Consider the following 25,171-nt stretch of genomic DNA (forward strand, 5'->3'; position numbering starts at 1 on the left):
ATCAAAGCGAAATTTTGTTTGCTTTTTTCACTTTATAAGTGTTTTTTTGAAAAATACTAAATTTTTCACATAATACCGTATTTTTTTCGAAAATGCAAAAAATTTCATAATTTGCAATATGGGTGTCAAACGAATTGAAATTTTGTATGATTTTTCAATTTATTAGAGTTTTTTAAATACTAAAATTTTTCGACAATAATAAAAAATTTAAAAGAATGCAATATGGGTATCAAACGAAGCGAAATTCCATATGCCTTTTGCACTTTATTAGGGTTTTTTTTTTTAAATACTAAAATTTTCACAAAATACCGTATTTTTTCGAAAATGTTAAAATTTTCAAAATTTGCTATATGGATATCAAACGAATTGAAATTTCATATGCTTTGTCAGTTTATTAGAGTTTTTGTTTAAAAATAAAACAAAAAAATATCACAAATTACCGTATTTTTTCGAAAATAATAATATTTTGAAAATATGCAATATGGGTATCAAACGAAGCGAAATTTTGCATATTCAATAAAAATTTGAGAAATTTCGAAAAAAAACGGTATTTTGTGAAAAAAAATTTATTTAAAAAAAAACTCTTTTAATGTGAAAAAGCATACAAAATTTCGCTTCGGGTATCAATATTGCAAATCATGAAGATTTTATGAATTTCGAAAATAAACTGTATTTTGTGAACAATGTTGAGTCGATTTTGGAAAGATAAAAAAAAATGAGTTGTCGTCCGTTATCGGCGATAAGATTATCGCCGATAGAATTATCGAAATAACGAAAACGATAACGATAGATCAGCGTTATCGAGCATCGATATTTTTTTCGTTAACAACCTTGAGTATATGACTCTTTCTATAAAGTTTAGAAGAATTTGAATAAGGGGTTAAGGGCGGCTCAAAACCCCGGCGTTCGACCCTTCCGCCGCAGTGAGCGTCTGTTCCCCATGTTAGGGGCGGCTCATTGCAGGTAGTAGGTGGTTGACACCTCCCCCCCCCCCCCTCATCCGAGCGTCTGTTCCCCAGGTTAGGGGCGGCTCGAAACAGCGTCTGTACCCCAGGTTAGGGGCGGCTGAGTAAAAGTCCTTGTGTCGGCGTGGGACTTTAAACAGTACCGGCACGATGGTCCTCCGGCGAGACAGGGGGTTGGTGCAGGCCACACGAACCCGCCGTAAAACACCAGTGCAGGAAGCACACGATGCGAGCCGGACCAATCGGCACGGAACTGGACTTCTTACGAGGTCCCACGATTGGAAGCTCGGAACGTGGAATTGCAGGTCTCTCAAATTTGACGGGAGTATCCGCATACTTTCCGACATATTGAGGGTCCGCAAGTTCAGCATCGTAGCGCTGCAGGAGGTTGGCTGGATAGGCGCGGAGGAGGTGCAAGAGTACAGAAGGATTGGCTGTACAATCTACCAGAGCCGCGGCGAGAAAAAGAGGCTGGGGACAGCCTTTATAGTGCTGGGCGAAATGCACGATCGTGTGATTGGGTGGACCCCGCTCACCGACCGAATGTGCGTGTTGAGGGTTAAGGGCCGTTTCTTCAACATCAGCATCATAAACGTGCACAGCCCGCACTCAGGAAGCGAAGATGACGACAAGGACGCATTTTACGAGCAGCTGAACTGGACGTACAACAGCTGCCCAAAACATGACGTCAAAATCGTTATTGGAGATTTTAACGCTCAGGTTGGCCAGGAGGAGGAATTCAGACCGGTGATAGGAAAGTTCAGCGCCCACGTACGCACGAACGAAAACGGCCTGCGACTGATCGACTTCGCCACCTCCAAAAACATGGCCGTACGAAGCACCTGCTTCCAGCACAACCTCCGAGACAAGTACACCTGGAGATCACCGCAAGGAACGGAATCACAAATCGACCACGTTGTAATCGACGGTAGACACTTTTCCGACATCATCGACGTCAGGACCTATCGCGGCGCCAACGTCGACTCGGACCACTATCTGGTGATGGTGAAAATGCGCCAACGACTTTCCCTGGCGAAAAGCGTTCGGTACCGCCGCCCTCCGCGGTTGGATCTGGAGCGGCTTAAGTTACCGGAAGTCGCCTCCCGGTACGCGCATTCGCTGGAGGCTGCGTTGCCAGGGGAGGGTGAGCTGTTGGAAGCTCCCCTCGAGGACTGCTGGAGGAGCGTCAAGGCAGCCATCACCAACGCAGCAGAAAGCACCATCGGATTTGTGGAACGAGGACGACGGAACGATTGGTTCGACGAGGAGTGTCGAGCGATTTTGGAGGAGAAGAATGCAGCACGGAGGGCAATGCTGCAGTACAATCTCCGTGATTACGAAGAGGCGTATGGACAGAAGCGAAGGCAGCAGCACCAGCTCTTCCGGGCAAAAGTGCGCCACCAGGAAGAGTTGGAGTTTGAGGACATGGAGCAGCTGCATCGCTCGAACGAAACGCGCAAGTTCTACAAGAAGCTCAACGGATCCCGCAACGGCTTCACGCCGCGAGTCGAAATGTGCCGGGATAAAAATGGAGCTATCTTGACGAACGAGCGTGAGGTGATCGACAGGTGGAAGCAGCACTTCGATGAACACCTGAATGGCGCAGAAGCAGATGCAGGGGCTCAAGGCGGCGGGAGAGAGGACTTCATCGGTACAGCAGGAGAAGGAGAGGAGCCAGTTCCCACGATGAGGGAAGTTAAGGATGCCATCAAGAAGCTGAAGAACAACAAAGCAGCGGGTAAGGATGGTATCGGTGCTGAACTCATCAAGATGGGCCCGGAGAAGCTGGCGTCCTGTTTGCACCGGCTGATAGTCAGGATCTGGGAGTCAGAACAGCTACCGGAGGAGTGGAAAGTGGGAGTAATATGCCCGATCTACAAGAAGGGGGACAAGTTAGATTGTGAGAACTACCGTGCCATCACAGTCCTCAACGCGGCCTACAAAGTGTTCTCCCAGATCCTCTTCAGCCGCCTATCGCCAATAGCGGAAGGTTTTGTTGGAAGTTATCAAGCCGGATTCGTCATGGGGAGATCAACAACCGACCAAATCTTCACTGTGCGACAAATCCTCCAAAAGTGTCGCGAGTACCAAGTTCCCACGCACCACCTATTCATCGACTTCAAAGCCGCGTACGACTCAGTCGATCGCGAAGAGCTATGGAAAATTATGGACGAGAACGGCTTTCCCGGGAAGTTGATCAGACTGATCAAGATGACGATGGATGGGGCTCGGTGCTGTGTGAAGATATCGGGTGCGGAATCGGACTCGTTTCCTTCACTCGGGGGGCTTCGGCAAGGCGATGGGATTTCTTGCCTCTGTTTCAATGTGGTACTGGAAGGTGTTATGAGACGAGCGGGCTTCAATATGCGGGGCACGATCTTCAGCAAGTCCAACCAATTCATCTGCTTCGCTGACGACATGGACATTGTTGGCAGAACGTTCAAGGCGGTTGCGGATGCGTACACCGGCTTGAAGCGGGAAGCAGAGAAGGTTGGGCTAAGGGTGAATGTGGCGAAGACAAAGTACCTGCTGGCAGGAGGAACCGAGTCCCTTAGGGCTCGCATTGGACCAAGCGTTACAATCGACGGGGACGAATTCGAGGTGGTAGAGGAGTTTGTGTACCTCGGATCGTTGGTGACGTCGGACAACAGCTGTAGCAGGGAAATTCGGAGACGCATCATCGCTGGAAGTCGTGCTTATTTCGGTCTCCACAAGAGCCTAAGGTCCCGGAAATTCTCCCTACATACGAAGTGTTCCATCTATAAGTCGCTGATAAGACCGGTCGTCCTCTACGGGCACGAGACGTGGACAATGCTCGAAGAGGACATTCGAACGTCGAGTGCTAAGGACCATCTTTGGTGGCGTATATGAGAACGACGGATGGCGGCGGAGAATGAACCACGAACTTGCACAACTCTACAACGAACCAAGCATCCGGAAGGTCGCGAAGGCTGGACGGTTGCAGTGGGCCGGTCATGTTGCAAGGATGCCGGAACGTACCGAGCAATTGAGCCAACGGAACCAGAAGATCAATCCTGCGAAGTTGGTGTTTGTGTCGGAACCGGTAGGAACAAGACGTAGGGGGGTGCAACGTGCGAGGTGGGTGGACCAAGTGGAGAGCGATCTAGAAAGTGTGGGTGCACCGCGAAATTGGAGACATGCAGCCATGGACCGAGCTTGTTGGCGGAGAATCGTGCAGCAGGCCAAGCTAATGGTGTAGCGCCAATAAAAGTAAGTAAGTAAGAATAAAACTAACATTCAAAACTATAAATTTTGAATAAAAAAAAACTTATTTTGAGAAGATTTTTCTGGTACTTTTTTTCGTAACGGGACATCGCAGATATTTTCAAAAGAGGGTTTTGCTCGCGTTGTCCCGTCACGAAAAAAAAGTACCTGTCAAATCAACAAAATTTGACGAAATTGCGATTTCTATACAACTGTAGAAAAAGAGTTTTTAAAAACTCACTCGGAGAGAAAAAAAATTATCCAATTTTACGATGTTGTCCCGTCACGCTACATTTCTGTCTCTCTTGACTCAACCTTTGTGTTTTTTTTCCCCGAGTGAATTGTAAAAATATTGGTACCTTTTCCCACAGATTTAAAAGTTACAAGCAAAAAAAAAAAATAAAAATATGGGTACAAAGGTTAATCAAACACCTCCAACTTTTGACCCAAATTTTCTATCATGATAAAAAGCTCAAGAAATGCAATCTTTTAGTTGTTTGTGCAACTTGAAATTTAGTGTGATTTGTACAAAAAAAATATTTCTGATAATTATTAATAAGAATTATAAACAAATTTAATTCAAGAATCGAACAGAAAACTTAATTTGCAATTAAAATGCAAACACTTAATTAAACAAAACTATTCAACATTTCAGCACTTGTTTCCGTTTGCACACTTCATAATTACACGTGCCGTCATTTGTGTAGATATATACGTACACCTCTCCTAATGGACGAACATCGTTCCGACAAGCATTAACTTGTGTACCTTACATATTCTGACAGCCACGTGCTAAAATCATCACCGGTAGTCACACCTGTCCGTCCACCAGAAGCAGCAGCAGTATGCTGAGTAACGTGGGAAAATCCCTGGGAAAACTAACACTCTGTTTTGAAAGTAGGGTGAAAGTACCCTTTTCTGGTTTAAGTCAAGTTAAAAAGAAAATGAGGAGTATTATTTGTTTCTAAAATGTTGATAATTTTCAGATGAAGAATGTTTTTTGAAGAATAAAATTAATTTCAAATATTAAACTATACGGTCAATCATTGTTGTAGGTCCAACATAGGTACGTTGCATTACACTGATGTAACTTCATTGCATGACAGGGAAATACTGAGAAAGTTTCTGAATTCTGAATTACCAGATGGGGCGGAAAATAGCTCTAAACTCGAAGTGTGTTATATCACTGGTGGAAAAACCAGAATTCAAGGAAATTCAGTGGCAGCTAACAATTTTTCGGCAGTTTATGAAAGAAAATTTCCAACTCATGTGTTTTAAAACAATTCCCAGTGTCAGTTTACGGAAAAACTTTAAGTCCCAAAAGTTCACGATTTAAAGCTCGCTCCTGCAGAAACTATTCCGGCGAATTTTCCTGGAGCAGCAATATTTTTTTTATCGACTATTAACCTAGATTTGCGCTGCTGCACACAAGTCTGGAAGGCAAACCAAGCATTTTCCACGGATTTCCAACCCCCGGGGGGGAGGGCGAGCAAACTTGTGCAGACTACCCGCCAAAGTGGCCCGTGTTGCCAGACCAACTGTTATCAATTTTGCTTCATCTTTTATCGTGCTGCCAAGAAGCATCCTTCGACGGTGGTGGCGCAAATTTCCGCCGCACTTTTTCCGTGGGATTTATCCTTTTTTTTATGTCCACCCAAACGGTTTTAAGGAGCTTAGTGCGGAGCATGTGGGTTGTGTTTGTGTTTGGAAAATCCGTAAAGATTTCTTCCGCTAAAATTCTCGCCCATAAACAAACAAACCCCCACAGACAAACAAGCAAACTGATAAGTTCTGGAATTGTTTTCAAGAGAGCCGAGCTGCAAAACTTACCTCGCAATGTCGTCCAGGAACGTGATGTACCGAAAATATTGTGGCCGCTTGACTTTGCAGAACTGGTGGAACAGCTCCCGGCCGATGGGCTGCTGGTCGACTACGTAATCATAACTTACATCTGAGTGAAAAAAAAGAAGAGAACGATGACGTGAATTTAGTTTAAAAAGTCACTTTTGTTGGAGAAAAGGTTTGTATGTGACGCAGGTTGCTACAAATTTGATCAACATTTAATTATATTCTTTCAATATTTTGGTTGAAGATGTAATTTTTTACTTGTGTTGCAATAAATCCGAACGACATTTTAGGATAAAAAGATATGAGAAAAAAAAATTAACGGAAAATTAAAATAACGGTGGGTCGATTGTCCACGCTCCATTCAAAAAAAAATTTGTTGTATGGAAATTGACCACGAAAGGGGAGAGGGAGGGGTGGGGGTTGTCTGAGATTTCAAAAAGTGTCCACTTGACTTATCAGAAATGAGCATTTATGGTCACATAAACTTAAAAAAAAAACAGAAATGTACGCTTCATTTCTCAAAATTGAATTTAAATTGACATTAATTCGATAACGGTGCGAATTCTTAAAAAAAAAAAAACTACAAAGCACTTTTCGAGCGCAAATTCAATTTTAAATGAAAAATTAAAAAAAAGGCAACAAAGTTGTTTTTGCAAGAAATTATTTTCTTGAAAAAAAAATCGTTATTCCATCCAAAAAATCATAGCTCAGCGGCAAAATATCTCTAAAAAATCCGTTTTCGATTTCCAAAAAAAAAATAAAAAATATTCAAATTTGTGATAAAAAGTAAGTACAAAATTGTTAATTTTAATGAGAGTGTAACTATTTTTTTCTGAGCAGTCCAAACCAAAACCAACAACTTTTTCAAAGATACCAAATCAGTCAGAAAAATTCATCCCAATGCACCGATTTCTGTATGCAAAGCTGCCAAAATTATGTGAAGACTTGTATGAGCGAAAAAGATACAAAGTAGCTTCTTTAGTTATCTGCAAGACTGTAATAAAAAAAAACTGAAATCCATTTCCGGTTTTCGCGGAGAATTGCTCAAATAATTGTGTTTTGTCTCATTTTTGTTTGCTCTGTCATAACACTTTAAAAATCATCAGAATTTCAAAAAATTATATTGTTTTAATTTTAGTTTTTTACAATATGGGTAAACGGGATTTTTTAAAACATTTTGAAAGTAACAATACTTTTTTTGAAAAAAAATAAAAAAAAATAACAAAAATATGTGATTTTCAAAGAGAACATTTTAGTTTTTACAAAATATGTATCAAATGATCTTGAGTTTTTCATCAAAAAAAAAAATCAAATTATTCGCTCTACAGCATTACCTTGGCGTTCTCGATTGCGAGATTCCTACTCGAAACTAGGTGTTCGAAGGCTTGATTGTTGAGGCAATTGCAAACCTCTTTTTACACCTTAGCTTCCATCCGCCCCGGGATTCGAACTGACGACCTTTGGATTGTTAGTCCAACTGCCTACCAGCGACTCCACCGAGACAGGACCAAGGGAGACGACTCCTACACCTGGACTGAGCTAACGACCTAACCTTTTTTTATTTTTAGGTTAGTCCGGGACCAACATTTACTTCCCTTCCGACGGAAGGCGTGATCAGACAAACCTCGTCTCGAAAAATGCCACCGGGACCGTCTGGGATCGAACCCAGGCCGACTGGGTGAGAGGCAATCACGCTTACCCCTACACCACGGTCCCGGCATTTCATACTTTTTTTAAATCACGATTTTTTTTATATGTATTTAAAAATGTACGAAAAATTCCCGATTATTTAACACCCGTGTTGCAAACACTTAAATTTTGAGATTTTATTAAAAAAAAAATTTAGATTTGTAAAAAAAATGATTTTTTATTAAAGATTACAAAACGATACAAATTTTCCGATCCCATATTGCAATCACTAAAATTTTGGATGTATTTCCAAAATACGAACTTGATGTATACATATCAACTCAGAATCGAAAAATGAACAAATGTCTGTGTGTTATGTGTGTGTGTGTATGGGTGTGTGTATGGGTGTGTGTATGGGTGTATGTGTGTGTATGTGTTTGTGTGTGTATGTATGTGTGTATGTATGTGTGTGTATACAGCAATTCCCCACGAAAACAGCATGATTCAAAAAAAAAGTTCTCCGATCGGGCTCAAATTTGTCTGGGGGTTCCTTGGCCGAATTAATTAGGCCGTATTTTTTTGTTTGGCCATAAGGGGGACCGTGCCGTGTTAGGGTGGTCCGAAAAATTGCAATTTTCGTCGATTTTTGCAAAAACCACTTTTTTCAAATAATCATATCTCCGCACCATTTCATCCGATTTTAGCTGTCTTAGGCGCAAAAGAAAAGTAATTAATTTGGCTATTTGGGAAAAATAGTAAGAAGTTCCAAATATCTAGCTCAACATTTGAAAAGGTCGTATGAAAACTTAAAATGCTGTTTTGAAGGTCTCGGGACCAAAGAGCCTATGTCTGAAAATATTTTTATCAGATTCCTCGGAAAATTTTACATAATATATCAAAAAATGGTGAAGTTATGTTTTCAATACTCTGAGATACGATTTTTTGAAAATAAAAACTGGGTTTTTTGACGCGCCACGCGCAAAAATGGGAAAATGACGAAAACGGGAAAAAATCGACTTTTTTCACTAAAACTGCGATAACTTCAAAATTTCAGCGATGACCTAACATGTATAGGTACCAAAAGTTGCGTATTTCAATAGGGACGTGGCGTTACATCGTGCTGCCACCTGATTTTTTTAAGCGCAAGAGTGTAAAAGTGCTGAATCATCGTCTAAAAATAGACGGCGTCCTATCTCGCCCAGCAAAATGAAGTCGATAAAGTAGTCGGTTTGGATGAGAAAAAGTGGAAAACGTGGTCTAAAAATAGCGACGCCATCTCCCTATTACGAAAATTTGGAACCCTAACATGTATAGGTCATTACTGAAATTTTGAAGTTATCGCAGTTTTAGTGAAAAAAGTCGTTTTTTCCCGTTTTCGTCATTTTCCCATTTTTGCGCGTGGCGCGTCGAAAAACCCAGTTTTTATTTTCAAAAAATCGTATCTCAGAGTATTGAAAACATAACTTCACCATTTTTTGATATGTTATGTAAAATTTTCCGAGGAATCTGATAAAAATATTTTCAGACAAAACAGCATTTTAAGTTTTCATACGACCTTTTCAAATGTTGAGCTAGATTTTTGAAACTTCTTACTATTTTTCTCAAATAGCCAAACTAATCACCTTTCTTTTGCGCCTAAGACAGCTAAAATCGGATGAAATGGCGCGGAGATATGATTTTTTGAAAAAAGTGGTTTTTGCGAAAATCGACGAAAATTGCCATTTTTCGGACCACCCTAACACGGCGTAGGTCACCCTAATGGCCAAACAAAAAAATACGGGTCTAATTATTTTGGCCAAGGAACCCGCAGAAAAATTTTGAGCCCGATCGGAGAACTTTTTTTTTCGAATCATGCTGTTTTCGTGGGGAATTGCTGTATATGTGTGTGTGTGTATGTGACCAATAATGTCACTCAGTTTTCTCAGCACTGGCTGAACCGATTTTGACCAAACCAATCGCATTCGACTTGGTTTAGGGTCCCATACAGTGCTATTGAATTGTTTGAAGTTTCGATAAGTAGTTCAAAAGTTATGTATAAAAATGTGTCTTCGCATCTTTTCGGAAGTTGAATAAATGGCAGTAAACTGAACCAAACATCATGATGTTATACATCGTTAGTTAGGTAATTGAAAGACCTTTCCAACGAGTCTAAAACATTGAAGATCTGGCAACCCTGTCTCAAGCTAAGACCACTTATGATGCCACTTGTGAGCCCTTGAGTGATATGTGTGTTTTTTGTAATCCGGAACTTAACAAAATTAGACGAAATTTGTGTCTCAAACCCATCATATCACATATCACTCATTGTTGGAAAAGAGTGAGGAAGGCACCAACCACATAGGTGGATTAAGTTATTTATTTATTTTTTTGAAAATGCGAAATTTCGTGAACAAATTTAGTATTTTCAAAAAAACGTGTTATTACTTTCAAAATATATGACAAATAAACGTAGTTTTGGGGAAATTTTTAGTATTTTCTTAAAAAGAATTACTAATTTTGAAACATATGAAAGTCCATTTTATTGTATTTTTCGCGATCCCGAGCAGACGGAAATAACTTGAGAATAATATTTTTTGATATTTGAAAATACTAGGCCAATAACATTTTATGTTATTTATAACAAGATTTGTTATTCGTCGTTATGATTTTTTTGTTATTGGATTTTTATTGTAATAACAGACTAACAACATTTTAAGTTATTTTCGAACAACTCTTTGTTATTATTTTTTGTTATTTTAACAACTAATCCGATCATCCCAATTACGGTTGCAGTTATTCTTCCATAACAAAAAATGTTATTCCCAAGTTGTTTTGACTCTCAACCAATATCAGACCAATAACAAATTTTGTTATGATAACATAAACTGTTATTAAACTCTTATGCAAAAATGGATTTTTCAAGAAGATTCCAAAACACTTTCTGTTATTTTAACAATATTTGTTATTGAAATGGCATGAATTTTGTTATTACCGTCTGCCCGGGATACGCAGTTTAGAGAAAAATTTGAGTATTTTTTCGTAATCATGATGGTTAATTTGTTAAATTTATGAGAACTTGAAAACTTAACAGTTCTATTAAATCGTTCTAGTTTTGATTACGAATACAGACAAGAATCTTTTTCAACATCCATATAAAATTTAGTAACATTGCATTTTAGAAACGTGTCAAAGTTGATTCAATGCGATGGTAAAAAAAAAATTAAAGACACAATGAAATTGCTTATCAAAATTAAAGTGATCAACTCCATAATCAAATAAAATATTGTCAAACCACTCCTAACATAACAAAATTGATAGATTTAAAAAAAAAATGCGTGCACCACTAAATTTGAGTAAATTTTAATAAAACTTAGCAAACTTCGAATGAGTGTGCGTAAATACATGAGTACACAACTTTCCAGCAAACTTCCCTGTTCATCACTTAGCAAACAACCCGCTCCTACAACGAAGAAAAGCTCCCCGAAAAACCGTAGACCACCACGCAAGGAAACCCATTTTTCCTCCGCCTGTCGAGCGCTTTACCACCACGAAGTTCGCAGTAATTTATCGCGACAGGCCAAAGCAGCGAATAATGTCGCTTCCGTTGGGTTGCTGCTTTTCTTCCACTTTAGAACAATCTTCTGCCTTTTTTTTCATTATTTGCCAAATTTTTGGACCGGGGAGGCAATGGTTTGGAAGTTTTCAAATTTACTTCCCCGCGGTGATAAACTTTGCCGATGGCAGCACTTTATCACGCGAGGTGGTTTGCGATCTTTTTTTTTTTTTTCGAGGGAAAAGTTTGAAACAATACACATTTTGGTACACACTTTTTCATGGTTCAAAATGGTTTGTGTTGAATTTGTAGCAGAAATTTGCATCGTCGACATTATTATTTTTATTCATTTTTTTATGTTTTTATGGACTTTACTTGTTTAGTATTTAATTTTATGCTTGATTTTCAGATAAATTTTTCCCAAGATTAAAAAAAAATGGAGAGGGTTAAGTCGTCACCAGTCCAAACGCTCTGCAGGACGTCCTGCGACTACATAATTAAAGAGACCGGAGGGCTTTGTTTGCGTTAGGATGTACACACCGAGAGGCAGCAAAAAATATCGAGAAAATAAGCACCGTGGCATCAGTTTCACTTCATCGGCCTTTTCCCAGCAAAGAAAAGAAAAGTCTGAGGGAAAAATGTTCTAATTTCCGCCTTGGTTCCGTCCTTCCTTCCTTTGGACGTTGAAACCAAGTTGTAACAAGAAGAAACAAAAAAAGGGGATTCAACATTGTTATGAGTTGCTGGTCACACTGCCATTGTGCACTTGCTTGGGTTGTCAAGAAATTTATAATTAATCCCTTTCCAGAACGTCACTTCAAAAGGGTCAAGCAGTAGCAAAAAGTTGTGCAAAATAACAAGCTGGGATTGGAGGCAAAAATATGAGGTCCGATTAATGACAGGGGTCCAAAGTTATTGTGCTTTTAAGGAGCCTGAGAGACAGGTCAGATGGGAGCACTGGAAGAAGCGAAACAAAAAAAAATGACAGCGCTTATTAAACCGATTACGTTGATTAGCGATAACACAGGTTGGGCGTTCAACAGAAGGACATCAAAACTTTGAGCTGTTAACCAGATTGGTGTTGACGGGGTTAAAAGGACATCATTGTAAAAGGGGGGGGGGGGGGGGGGAATGGGCGTACAACTTCTTGGGGTTTTCAACTTTCCGGCAATCTTAAATACTACCTTTCCTTCCAAATACCGTTTTTATTTACACTTAGACGTTTATATATTCATTAAATTTATTATTAACACTACACCCAGAACTGGGCATCGGCATACGAGAGGATAAAGAGCACGATTCGGTAGTAAAATGGTACTGTGTGCGGACGGAGAGGATAAATCCCGAAATTACCTAGAGTACTTTACTCATGAGTTCATTTTCCAAAAAAGTTCACCAATAAAAAAAAGTACCGGTACCGAGACTCGAACCCAAGACCTTCGGCTTATTGAACCGTGCCATTGCCGTTTGGGCCACCATGGTTCGGTGACTACGTGGCGTTCATTTGTCCATATAAGCCACTCAATAGGATGAACTGTTCCAATGAACGAATGAACACACGAGAGGACTATACTCTCGCAAAATAGCACTTTCCTCACGTTTATTTTCGTGAGGACTATTCCCTCGTTCTATAACTTTGGGTGTAGGTTCAGAAATATCTAAAAACGAAAATTTGATGTTACTTTAAACCTATGTATGGAAATTTAAAAAAAAAACACAAAAATTAGGCCAAAATTTTAATTTGCTCCGTTTTAAAACAATTCAAAACCATAGAAAATTGTTATATTTTTATATATAACCCGACAGTAAAGCTAACCCTTCAAACTTGACCGAATTTAGAATTATTTTAAATCACCTAAAAATGTTATCTTTCGCCTCCCTGAAGCCCAAAAGGACCTTTCAATCAATTACAACCCTAAATGCCTCATGATGGATCACCCAAATGGAACCATCGCATCGTTTTGCCAAAACTACTTAACTACGATTCGTTTCAAGTTTTTTTTTGTGAAAGAAAAATCAACGATAAAAAATCGCCACGCGGCTTTTGGTTTAGAATCGCAATCATTTCTCCATAGAAGAGAGCAGCACTTAACATTTTTGATGGCACCCAATTTGAGAGCTTTTTACTTTTTTTTTGCCCCTTTCAACCCTCTCAACTATGCTATTTGAAAGGCTTTTTGCTCGTTTTCCCAGTCCAATGAGTGCTACGCAAGTTGTTTACACGTTACCTTTTTGGTCATTTTTTTCGGGCCATTTTTGTTCTGGTTTCGCGCTAATCAACCCAAATACAGCGATTCCACGTAATGCTAGCAGGAACCGAAAAAAAGTGCTAGGATTTGGCTTTAATTTGTTCTGGACCAAATAATCAAATCCATAGCCAAGTCAGCCAAGTTAAGGTTTGAAGTATGGTACCTTAAGTTCAATTGATATTCGCAAAACCTACAAAATATTTTTTTTTTAAATCATAACTTTGAATCCTGTTAAAAGATATTCCCAATTTTTCATATTCTACGTAAAACGCTGAGTTGCTGTATCTCAGCAACACAGCAAAAAATCCGATGGTAAAATCGCATGCAAAAGCATGCACATCACCTTCTTCAAAATTACACACTGCATGTACAATTTTTGCAAACACAAAAAAAAATGTTGCAACCGACGAGATTCAAACCCAGCAACAACAATAAGGACTGGCGCCTTAGCCCGCTCGGCCATCAGATATAAGGGTCATTCCACCTGAAGTGTGCAAGAAAAAATGCAAATGGGTAATTCTCTACCAACTCACACGAAATCGGGAAAAGTTGCCCCGACCCCTCTTCGATTTGCGTGAAACTTTGTCCTAAGGGGTAACTTTTGTCCCTGATCACGAATCCGAGGTCCGTTTTTTGATATCTCGTGACGGAGGGGCGGTACGACCCCTTCCATTTTTGAACATGCGAAAAAAGAGGTGTTTTTCAACAATTTGCAGCCTGAAACGGTGATGAGATAGAAATTTGGTGTCAAAGGGACTTTTATGTAAAATTAGACGCCCGATTTGATGGCGTACTCAGAATTCCGAAAAAACGTATTTTTCATCGAAAAAAACACTAAAAAAGTTTTAAAAATTCTCCCATTTTCCGTTACTCGACTGTAAAAAATTTTGGAACATGTCATTTTATGGGAAATTTAATGTACTTTTCGAATCTACATTGTCCCAGAAGGGTCATTTTTTCATTTAGAACAAAATTTTTCATTTTAAAATTTCGTGTTTTTTCTAACTTTGCAGGGTTATTTTTTAGAGTGTAACAATGTTCTACAAAGTTGTAGAGCAGACAATTACAAAAATTTTGATGTATAGACATAAGGGGTTTGCTTATAAACATCACGAGTTATCGCGATTTTACGAAAAAAAGTTTTGAAAAAGTTAATTTTTGCGTTTCTCTTTGTTTCGTCGTCCGTGTCTGTCGCGGGTGACCATGAATGGCCATGATCGATGACGACCAACTTTTTCAAAACTTTTTTTCGTAAAATCGCGATAACTCGTGATGGTTATAAGCAAACCCCTTATGTCTATATATCAAAATTTTTGCAATTGTCTGCTCTACAACTTTGTGGAACATTGTTACACTCTAAAAAATAACCCTGCAAAGTTAGAAAAAACACGAAATTTTAAAATGAAAAATTTTGTTCTAAATGAAAAAATGACCCTTCTGGGACAATGTAGATTCGAAAAGTACATTAAATTTCCCATAAAATGACATGTTCCAAAATTTTTTACAGTCGAGTAACGGAAAATGGGAGAATTTTTAAAACTTTTTTAGTGTTTTTTTCGATAAAAAATACGTTTATTCGGAATTCTGAGTACGCCATCAAATCGGGCGTCTAATTTTACACAAAAGTCCCTTTGACACCAAATTTCTATCTCATCACCGTTTCAGGCTGCAAATTATTGAAAAACACCTCTTTTTTCACATGTTCAAAAATGGAAGGGGTCGTACCGCCCCTCCGTCACGAGATATCAAAAAACGGACCTCGGATTCGTGATCAGGGACAAAAGTTACCCCTTAGGACAAAGTTTCACGCAAATCGAAGAGGGGTCGGGGCAACTGCTGTGTGAGTTGGCGGAGAATTACCCAAATTTGAAAATTATCATCTCCGATTCTGCTCAAATTTGCCAGAGCTGTTGAGACTATCAAAACATGCAAAAATCCCGAATTTCATCCAAATCGGACCACTCCCTCCATTTTTGTACCCTCCCAAAAAATCGACTTTTTGGCGATTTTTGAGCGAAACCTCTATCTTCAAACGACGATAACTCAGGAACCACAAATCTTAGAGGGTCGGTCTTAGACTCAATTTTGAAGGAAATTGGACGTAGAATCCATTTCCGTGATCAAAATTTAGATTAAAATATGTTGTCTACCTGTATTGCGCAATTGAAAACTTTACATGGTCGTATCTCAAAACAGCCCTATTTATTTTTTAAATTTGACCTCACCATCGTATTCCCCGTCCGATTTTACATAAGAATCACTTATCGACAGAAAGGAATATGACGGGCTACATATTTCAGGGTGTAAAATTACATAAAATTGCATAAAATAATGCAATATTTATTTTACACCCAGGCCTTTTACACGCAGCTAGATTACTACTTTTTTAGCTGTGCACGCTCCATACAAAAAAAAATATTTGGAAATTGTCCACGATAGGGGGGTCTAAAATTCCAAATTTTTGTGTTACGTAATAAAAGAACGCTCCGTTACCATTTTTGTATGGACAGCTGCCATTAAATATTGTACGGAGACTTGTATGGGTGAACCAATTACACAAAATGCCTTCTTTGGTCATATAGACGGCCGCCATAAAGTTTGAGCCAAATAAAAAAAAATACAAATAAAATTTATTTCCGGAATTCGTACAGAATTGCTCATCTGTAAACAACAAGTGTTTCGAAGTTGAGATTTCAACACCCAAACGGCGGTCGCATGATTGTGATGCATGGCGGCATGAAAGTTTATCAGAATCTGCATGAAAACTGTCCTCATGCATTTTTTGCGATATAGGGGTATGACATTTTTGCCCGTTACCGACAATTATCGACATTACCGATGGCTTTTTGGTTGTATTTTACAAAAAAAAACCCTTAACAGAACGAGGATTGAACCACCAACTTCTTGGCTATTGATCCGACACGCTACCACCGCGCCATGGACGCTTGATGAAATGTGAGTGAAAGAGCACCAACATATTCTTCTCTTTGGATTGTTGCTCGGGGACAGGCCAGCATTATATGTGTTGGTGAGAACTGCAGATCGCTGAAATGTTCACACGCGGGCAAAAATGATCTACGGGTTTGCTGCAAAAAATGTTATAAAACGTGACATTTTCTGCAGCAAATCCACTGTTGCAAATTTTGAGATGTATTTTTCCTTTGGGTGAAGGATAAATGTTTTTCTTCAAAAACTTGAAGTATTACGTTAAAATTTACATTCGGTCCATACATCAATCCAAAGATCACAACAAAAGCTTTCAAATGCAGTTAAAAGCGAATCATTTTGTACGATTATCGATTTTCTATGATTTTTTAAATATTGGGCGATCTGTAAACTGATCCAAATAGAGACGATTGAATATTTTTTGAGTGTATTTTCTTCAAGAACACATCTGAACGATTACCATATTTATAGTTTTGAATTTACCACATGCAACATTCAAATAAACCACACAGCTAAGAAAGTAGTAATCCTGCTGCGTGCACAGCAAAAAATCCGATGGTAAAATCGCATGCAAAAGCATGCACATCACCTTCGTCAAAAAAGACACTTAATATTACACGCTGCATGTACAATTTTTGAAACATAACAAAAAAGTTGCAACCGATGGGATTCAAACCGAGCACCATCAGCAAGAACTGGCGCCTTAGCCCGCTCGGCCATGAAAAACGGTAAGGATAAACGTATATGTGAGCTTCACATTTCGGTCAAGTAGGTTTCCCATACTGATGGGCTACACATTTCAGGGTGTAAATCATACACAGAATTTCATTAAATAATGCAAAATTTATTTTACACCCAGGCCTTTTACACGCAGCTGGATTACTACTTTATTTGCTGTGTGTGAAGTAAATTTTGTATTATTTAATGAAATTTTATGTAATTTTACACCCTGAAATATGTAGCCCATCAGTACGGGAAACCTTCTTGACCGAAATGTCAAGCTTATGTATGCGTTTATCCTTACCCTTCTTCACCGGTCTGATGGCCGATCGGGCTAAGGCGCCAGTCCTTACCGTTGGTGCCGGGTTTGAATCCCGTCGGTTGCAACTTTTTGTTGTGTTTACAAAAAGTGCACATGCAGTGTGTAATATTCAGTGTCAAAGGTGATGGTGCGGATTTATGTTATAAAGAATTGAAATACAGTCCAGACTTGATTATCCAAAGACCGCGATAAAAAAATGCACTTTTAAGTGCGATTGAAGCGATTTGATCGGCACTGAGCGAGTGATTTGTGATCCAATTCGAAAAACTAATTAGAATTGTTTTTTAAGCCTTTTCATTAATGCATCCTGTAGTACGAATATGAGGTTAAAACATCTCAAATAAAACATGATTCATGTACGCAATCATAAGTAATATAAATTAACCACGATTTATTGATTCTGGTTCGCCCTCTTTCCAAATGATCAGTGCACGCAAACACTGCCCTGGTTAACCAGCGTGCCGTGGTCATTTTCAACACTTTTATTACGGTAATTCATTTATATGCGAAAAGAGCTGACTGAGGGGTGGTGCAAAAGGTCCCGGGCTGCCGGCGATTCCATTACTGCATTATTTAATGCAATTTGAGTGGTAAATTGTTTACTTTTGGTCTCCCATCATCATTGGTTTGGTTACGAGGAGGGCAGGAGTCCCAGAAAACAGATCGGTCATAATTTTAGGGTTTATTATTATCGATCAATGTCGACCTGCTGGATTCCGGGGAAAATTGTAGCCCTTGAATTGGTCAAATTTCCGTTTTTGCATATTTAGAAAAAAAAAAATATCTCAACATTCTAGAAAGCGAAAAAAATTCCATTGCATGGGTTAATAGCAAGTGATGCTGACGTGTTTATTGATTTGCGTCGATTTACGACACACATTTGGCGGCGACGACGGCCAATGAAAATTAACGCGACGACTGGTTCGCGGGCGAATCTCGCTAGTTTTTCCTCTTCGCTGGAAACACGACGGCTTGTTTTCCAGCAAATTCACAATAAACAAACAGAGCGGCCGGGGAAAATAAATAAACAGCGGAAATGTATGAAATCATTAATTAATTAAGTTTTGTAACAAGTTGTGATTTTTTTTTTTGAATCATAATTGAAATCTATTGATGAAATAATTATTTTTATTGTTTCTATAATTTATGAATATAAGCATAGCATAGCATTGGTGTCTACCCGTAGCTGCTACTTCGTTATTGACCAGGACCTCCAAAAATTGCTCCATGGACCACAGATGAAAAGTAGGAACCAATCATCCCTTCGCAATTTTCAAAGGTCCCTATCATGCTGATCAATACCGACGCCGGCCACGACCAGTGGTAAGACACGGGGAAGTGGATGGGAATGTTAGTCCGATACTTGAGTGATGGGACCGCTAAATCGGCTGCGTCTCCGGCAAAGTATCACATGAGTTAGTAAGATGGGTATGAGGTCAGGTTTCACTGTGCGACCATAAGCAATTTGTTTATCTGTTGAAATTTTAAAAATCGTGGGCAGCCTACTGCGGAAAGATACAAAATTGATTATTTATAAACTTTTTTAATCGAACGCTTGCAAACCGAGCAGTAGTGCTATGGGCTAGACTTATCAGTATATTTTTACTGTTTATACCAGGGGTGCTCAAAGTTTTTCGAGGATAGGCCAACACAAATGAGCTTGCGGGCCAAATTTACAAAAATATTATTACGTTACGTTAATTTAATTTAAAAGACTAGAAAATACATTTTTCAGCTGAAGTTTAAAAAAATGATTTTTTCAGCCTTTCCGTTAATTGAAATCAATAAAAAATTATATAATGAAATGAATAATAATATATAAAAAACACAAAAAAGTAGTTTTTTATAGGTATTGATTTTATTGTTTTTCACTGAAGGTACTTGTGTTTTCAATTAAAAAAAAGTATTTTTATATTTCGAAAATGGTGACATGTAACCTGCATAACTCATGTAACAGCGTAATTTTATCTTTAAATTAAGTGTGACTAAAAAAAAATTGTTGAGTGCCAGAATTACAACATTTCAACAAAAAATGTTAGAAAATTTTTTAGGCACCCGTAAAGTTAAATGACAATCATTATTTTCAAAAAATGTAAGATTCGACAAAAAAAACTATTTGCGAAAAAACTCATCTAATCATCTAAAATGCACAAAAATTCAAAAAATTTTTTTGAATAAACTAGAACATGCTCAAAAATATTCTAAACGCAGAGAAATGCATTTTTAATTGTTTTCAGATGATCGCACTTAAATTTCCATCGATATTTTGAAGTTGTTTGAAACAATACTTTTGCCCATGATTTTTCAACGGGCCATTTTACATGATAATTCAAAACGGATCCGCGGGCCACAAAAAATCACCTCGCGGGCCATACTTTGGTCACCCCTTTCAAAAATAGTAAATAAAAGACGCTTTACTCTTCATAAAATGGATAGTTTCATGAGTTAATACTAAAACTGCCAGTTGGAATAAATTATTATTAACAACAAATTTGAACGAAAATTATGATGAAATTAAAACAATAACTTAAACGAAAAACCGGCGGCATACCTTCCGATCAACGATGATAAAAGAAGGACTTATGAAAAATGAAATATCAAATAAAAGGCTCCGAAAAACACGATGCAGAGTAACCGCGGGTTCTCGCTACTCACAATCGAATCTTAACAGCGATACAACGAAAATAAAAGCGATGAAAATGCAAAAAATTAGTCTGGGCGTCCCCGTTGCCAGCGCACTAATTTTCTTTCCTTTATGTCAGCGTGTCTTTCGATAAACGATTCTACAGAAATGTCTTTTGCACCGTGAAAATTTGCACAATTTACTCGACGCCGTGCCATCTGATCAACGATGATATAGAAAAGGCTTTTTAAATCAGAAAACAATTAATGTAATCTTAATTAATGCACAAAAAAAAACACCAATCACTGAAAAATGACGCCCGAAACACGAATAATCCTGCAAGGCGTGCGCGCTCCTCCACCGTCCAAAATCAACTCAAGAATGACAAACATCAAAAAGCTTTGTAAAGTCGAATAAACCGCGCACGAAAAGGAGAAAAACCGATGATTACAATAAGACTGACCGGAAAACCAAAAAAAAACCAAGCAAACAAACACGCCCGAAACGAAACCGACAAAAAACAACTTTTCAACTTTTTCCAACTCTGTTTCTATAATTTATGAATATTCACAAAAAAAATGTTACAAACAGTCACTGTCGTGCTTGCTTTCGGCACGTGCATTTTGGGCCAAATTGAGTTGATTTTGTGCAGCTTACAATTTTCGATCTCAATCCTGAGATATTCAGTTCAATTCAATTCGGTTTTATTGGTGAATTATCAATATACAATAAGTTCTTTTGGAATACATAACAGAGTTTTGGAGTTCCTTTCAGCTGTGTGTTACATCATAATCCATTTTGGAACAATTGTTGCTTGTAGCTAATATTACCCGAGCAGACGGAAATAACTTGGGAAGGTCAGTTTTTGATATTGTGAGAAGATCGAAATATGTTATTGGGATGATCGGATTAGTTGTTAAAATAACAAAAATCAATAACAAAGATTTGTTTGAAGAATAACTTAAACTGTTATTATGTTGTTATTGCAATAACAAACCAATAACACAGAAGGAATCATGAAGGAATAACAAGATTTGTTATTTTGTGCGGAAAGGGGGAGCAGCATAATAACAAAAAATGTTATTGAACTGGTATGTCTCCATAACAAAAAAAAGTTATTGTTTTGGTTTATTTGTAATTTGCAAATAAACCTGCAGTTGCCATAACTCCTCTGTACTAGTCAGGGCTGCAGAGTCGGGTACCTCCAAGCGACTTTGAATCCATACTTTGAAGACAACTCCGACTCTGGATGCAGGATATGACGTCAACGACGACTTTAGCTCTGCAAAAATACCCGACTTCACAGATTCCGACTCCAAGTAAAAGTTGCTTAAAATTAGATGAATCCGATGCAGTCTCCGAGGTCTCACTCCAGCTCGAACTTCAACGTCAGCTCCGACTTCCTGGCTCTGTGAAAATAATAACAGTTTTTGTCATTCACACTTCATAAATTCTCAATAAATAAATCAATTCCGTTAGGGAATATAACAAAATTTAAAAAAAAGAACTCTCAAAAGTTAACTTATCGGATTAATTTTAGCTTGAAACCCCATTTCATGGTGAAATAAATGACCCCGATGAAATTGGTCAAAATTATCCCATAGTTCTAACCATTTTAAACAAAGTCCTTTAGGGGGTATATCAAATAATTAAAAAAATCAACTTTGAAATTGATCAAAATTATCCCATAGTTCTAGCCAATTTTAGCAAAGTCCCTTAGGGGGTATATCAAATAATTAAAAATTCAACTTTCAAAATTTCAACTTTTTAGAATAATTTTAGCTTAAGGACCCCATTTCATGGCCAAAATAATGACCCTGACGAAATTGGTCAAAATTATCCCATAGTTCTAACCATTTTAAACAAAGTCCTTTAGAAGGTATATCAAATAATTACAAAAATCAAATTTCAAAATTTCAACTTTTCAGAATAATTTTAGCTTAAGGACCCCATTTCATGACCAAAATAATGATCCCGACGAAATTGGTCAAAATTATCCCATAGTTCTAGCCAATTTTAACAAAGTCCCTTAGGGGGTATATCAAATAATTAAAAATTCAACTTTCAAAATTTCAACTTTTTAGAATAATTTTAGCTTAAGGACCCCATTTCATGGCCAAAATAATGACCCTGACGAAATTGGTCAAAATTATCCCATAGTTCTAACCATTTTAAACAAAGTCCTTTAGAAGGTATATCAAATAATTAAAAAAATCAAATTTCAAAATTTCAACTTTTCAGAATAATTTTAGCTTAAGGACCCCATTTCATGACCAAAATAATGATCCAGACGAAATTGTTCAAAATTATCCCATAGTTCTAGCCAATTTTAACAAAGTCCCTTAGGGGGTATATCAAATAATTAAAAAAATCCAATTTCAAAATTTCAACTTATTAGAATAATTTTAGCTTAAGGACCCCATTTCATGGCCAAAATAATGACCCTGACGAAATTGGTCAAAATTATCCCATAGTTCTAACCATTTTAAACAAAGTCCTTTAGAAGGTATATCAAATAATTAAAAAAATCAAATTTCAAAATTTCAACTTTTCACAATAATTTTAGCTTAAGGACCCCATTTCATGACCAAAATAATGATCCCGACGAAATTGGTCAAAATTATCCCATAGTTCTAGCCAATTTTAACAAAGTCCCTTAGGGGATATATCAAATAATTAAAAATTCAACTTTCAAAATTTCAACTTTTTAGAATAATGTTAGCTTTAGGACCCCATTTCATGGCCAAAATAATGACCCTGACGAAATTGGTCAAAATTATCCCATAGTTCTAACCATTTTAAACAAAGTCCTTTTGGGGGTATATCAAATAATTAAAAAAATCAACTTTCAAAATTTCAACATTTTAGAATAATTTTAGCTTAAGGACCCCATTTCATGGCCAAAATAATGATCCCGACGAAATTGTTCAAAATTATCCCATAGTTCTAGCCAATTTTAGCAAAGTCCCTTAGGGGGTATATCAAATAATTAAAAATTCAACTTTCAAAATTTCAACTTTTTAGAATAATGTTAGCTTTAGGACCCCATTTCTTGGCCAAAATAATGACCCTGACGAAATTGGTCAAAATTATCCCATAGTTCTAACCATTTTAAACAAAGTCCTTTAGAAGGTATATCAAAAAATAAAAATTTTTTTTTTCAAAATTTCAACTTTTTAGAATAATTTTAGCTTAAGGACCCCATTTCATGGCCAAAATAATGACCCCGACGAAATTTGACAAAATTATCCCAAAGATCTAAACATATTTAACAAAAGAAAAAATAATAACAGATTGTGTTATGGACACTTAGAAACTTTTCCATTTGTGCGATTTATGGTAATTTTATTTCTAAGTCAGTATACCGAACGAATAACAAATTTTGTTATTAGGATAGTTTTTGAAATGTATAACATTTCCTCTTATTAGCGTGTTATTAAACATTTTCAATATAATATCACTTCAATACCATATTTTGTTATTTTATCAGAAACTGTTATTATTTTTTCTTCTTGAAGTTGAACTTCAGGATAAAATAATAACACTTTTTGTTATTTTAACAGGATTTGTTATTGAAATATTATTAATTTTGTTATTACCGTCTGCCCGGGAAGGGGTTACCGAAAGTAAGAAAAGTTAAGAAAAAAAAAACTTACTACCATTGCAATGGAAAGGGGATAGAAATAGAGAAAGCTTAAAACTAGATCACAGTTTTTTATCCTTTATAGATGTGCTTAATCATCAGCTCCCCGAGGGCCAGAAATTGCTCCGCCTTGTAAGAAATTCAGTTAAAATTGAAAAAACTCCTTGAATTGTTGTCACTCTTCATATGAAAGAAGTTTCAATCTTGACACACCCTGAAAATTGCGGTAAGTGCGACAACCGGACAAAGGGATTTCAGGTCAGAACGCGTTTGACAAACGTGCATGCCCGACTACCGTACACATTTGTAATTATAACTCGGGACTCCAGCAACCAAATTCAACCAAACTTCAGGACAATGCACAGAATGGTTAACCAAACAAAACGTGTTTGTTGTTGTTGCTCCAGTTTTGTTTATTCAGGGTCAAACATTAAAATGCGTTTTTCTCGAAACGTAAAAAAGCGACGAGCGACAAGATAGCACGACAGCGTCGAAATTAGGAATAATACAATCCTGAATACAGAAAGAGAATTTAATGACATCATTGTAAACACCATATGACGGTATTCTCGTGTCTATTTCCAAAAACAGATAAAGTTTTCTTCGAAACCGAATACATCTGTTTTGAAACCCGATAACACTGGTTGTGGCTTCGAAGAAATTGTTATCGATTGCGTAACTAATGAGCTATTTTGAAACTTGCTAACACATGCTGCTGATAACATGAGCCTCGCATCATCACGCGTTCGCACACGTTTCAACTCGTTTTAATCTAATTGAATAAGGGACGTCAACGATTTTCTTGATAATGTTTCTTTCTAAGTGCGAAAGTAGAAAACCAAACACAGAGCAATTTCTCTTCATCAAACCCCCTTTCCGCGTATGGTTCTGCCCCTAATTCCCGACCAAGGAGGGCCCCCAACGTCAACCGTAAATCGTTCCTGGAAGGAGTTCGTCCGCTCAAAAAGCTGTTGCTGCTCATTAATATAGATTACATGTAATATGTGGCAGCAGCGCGTGCACACCGGGAGGTCGTCCTTCGAGGATAATAGTGTTCTCAGCTCACGTTCCAACTATATATAGTTTTCTGGCACGGTGTGTCAAACTGATGAATTGTTAAGAAAAATATTACAAAAAAAAACAAACGGATTTTGAAAATTGCAAAATTTCTCAAAATCAATCAAACCATCCACATTAACGACCCCCGGGTCTTTTGTGGTCTCTATTGCAAGTTTCTGCTCGAACCTAGGAGTCCGAAGGCTTGAATGGGGAGAGCACCCAAACCTCTTTCTACTCCAAGTGTTTGAACTGACGAACTTTGGATTGCGAGTCCAACCGCCGCCAGCGATTCCACCGGAGTAGGCTTGGTTTGGTGTGTTGGCTGTACTTATGGCATGAAGACGACTCCTACACTTGGAATGACCAAGGCCGGGACCGACATTTTACTTCCTCATCCGATGGAAGTGCAA

General features: G+C 37.8%; 2 protein-coding genes across 13 annotated transcripts in view; both read left to right on the forward strand.

Moving 5' to 3' along the window:
* Positions 1–1,115: 1,115 nt before the first annotated feature.
* Positions 1,116–4,046, forward strand: LOC120431810 (uncharacterized). Its single transcript, XM_039596929.1, has 3 exons — positions 1,116–2,616; positions 3,304–3,455; positions 3,897–4,046. Exons 1-3 carry the CDS (start codon positions 1,116–1,118, stop codon positions 4,044–4,046), a joined length of 1,803 nt encoding a protein of 600 aa, XP_039452863.1.
* LOC120426217 (putative thiamine transporter SLC35F3) overlaps positions 3,801–25,171 on the forward strand; it is a 169,965-nt gene continuing 148,594 nt past the window's right edge. For all 12 annotated transcript variants that reach the window (XR_008212779.1, XR_008212778.1, XR_008212780.1 and 9 more), the window contains exon 1: positions 3,801–4,196. The gene's annotated coding sequence lies outside the window, so the exon portion shown is untranslated. The remainder of the gene's footprint in view (positions 4,197–25,171) is intronic.

Source organism: Culex pipiens, chromosome 1, assembly GCF_016801865.2.
Source record: "Culex pipiens pallens isolate TS chromosome 1, TS_CPP_V2, whole genome shotgun sequence".
Taxonomy (NCBI): domain Eukaryota; kingdom Metazoa; phylum Arthropoda; class Insecta; order Diptera; family Culicidae; genus Culex; species Culex pipiens.

Coding starts and splice junctions, on each gene's coding strand:
- LOC120431810 (XM_039596929.1), top strand. CDS start 1,116: ATGGTCCTCCGGCGAGACAGGGGGTTGGTGCAGGCCACACGAACCCGC. Junction 2,617..3,303: donor CGGGAGAGAGGACTTCATCG/GTACAGCAGGAG, acceptor TGGTACTGGAAG/GTGTTATGAGACGAGCGGGC. Junction 3,456..3,896: donor TGAAGCGGGAAGCAGAGAAG/GTTGGGCTAAGG, acceptor CAACGAACCAAG/CATCCGGAAGGTCGCGAAGG.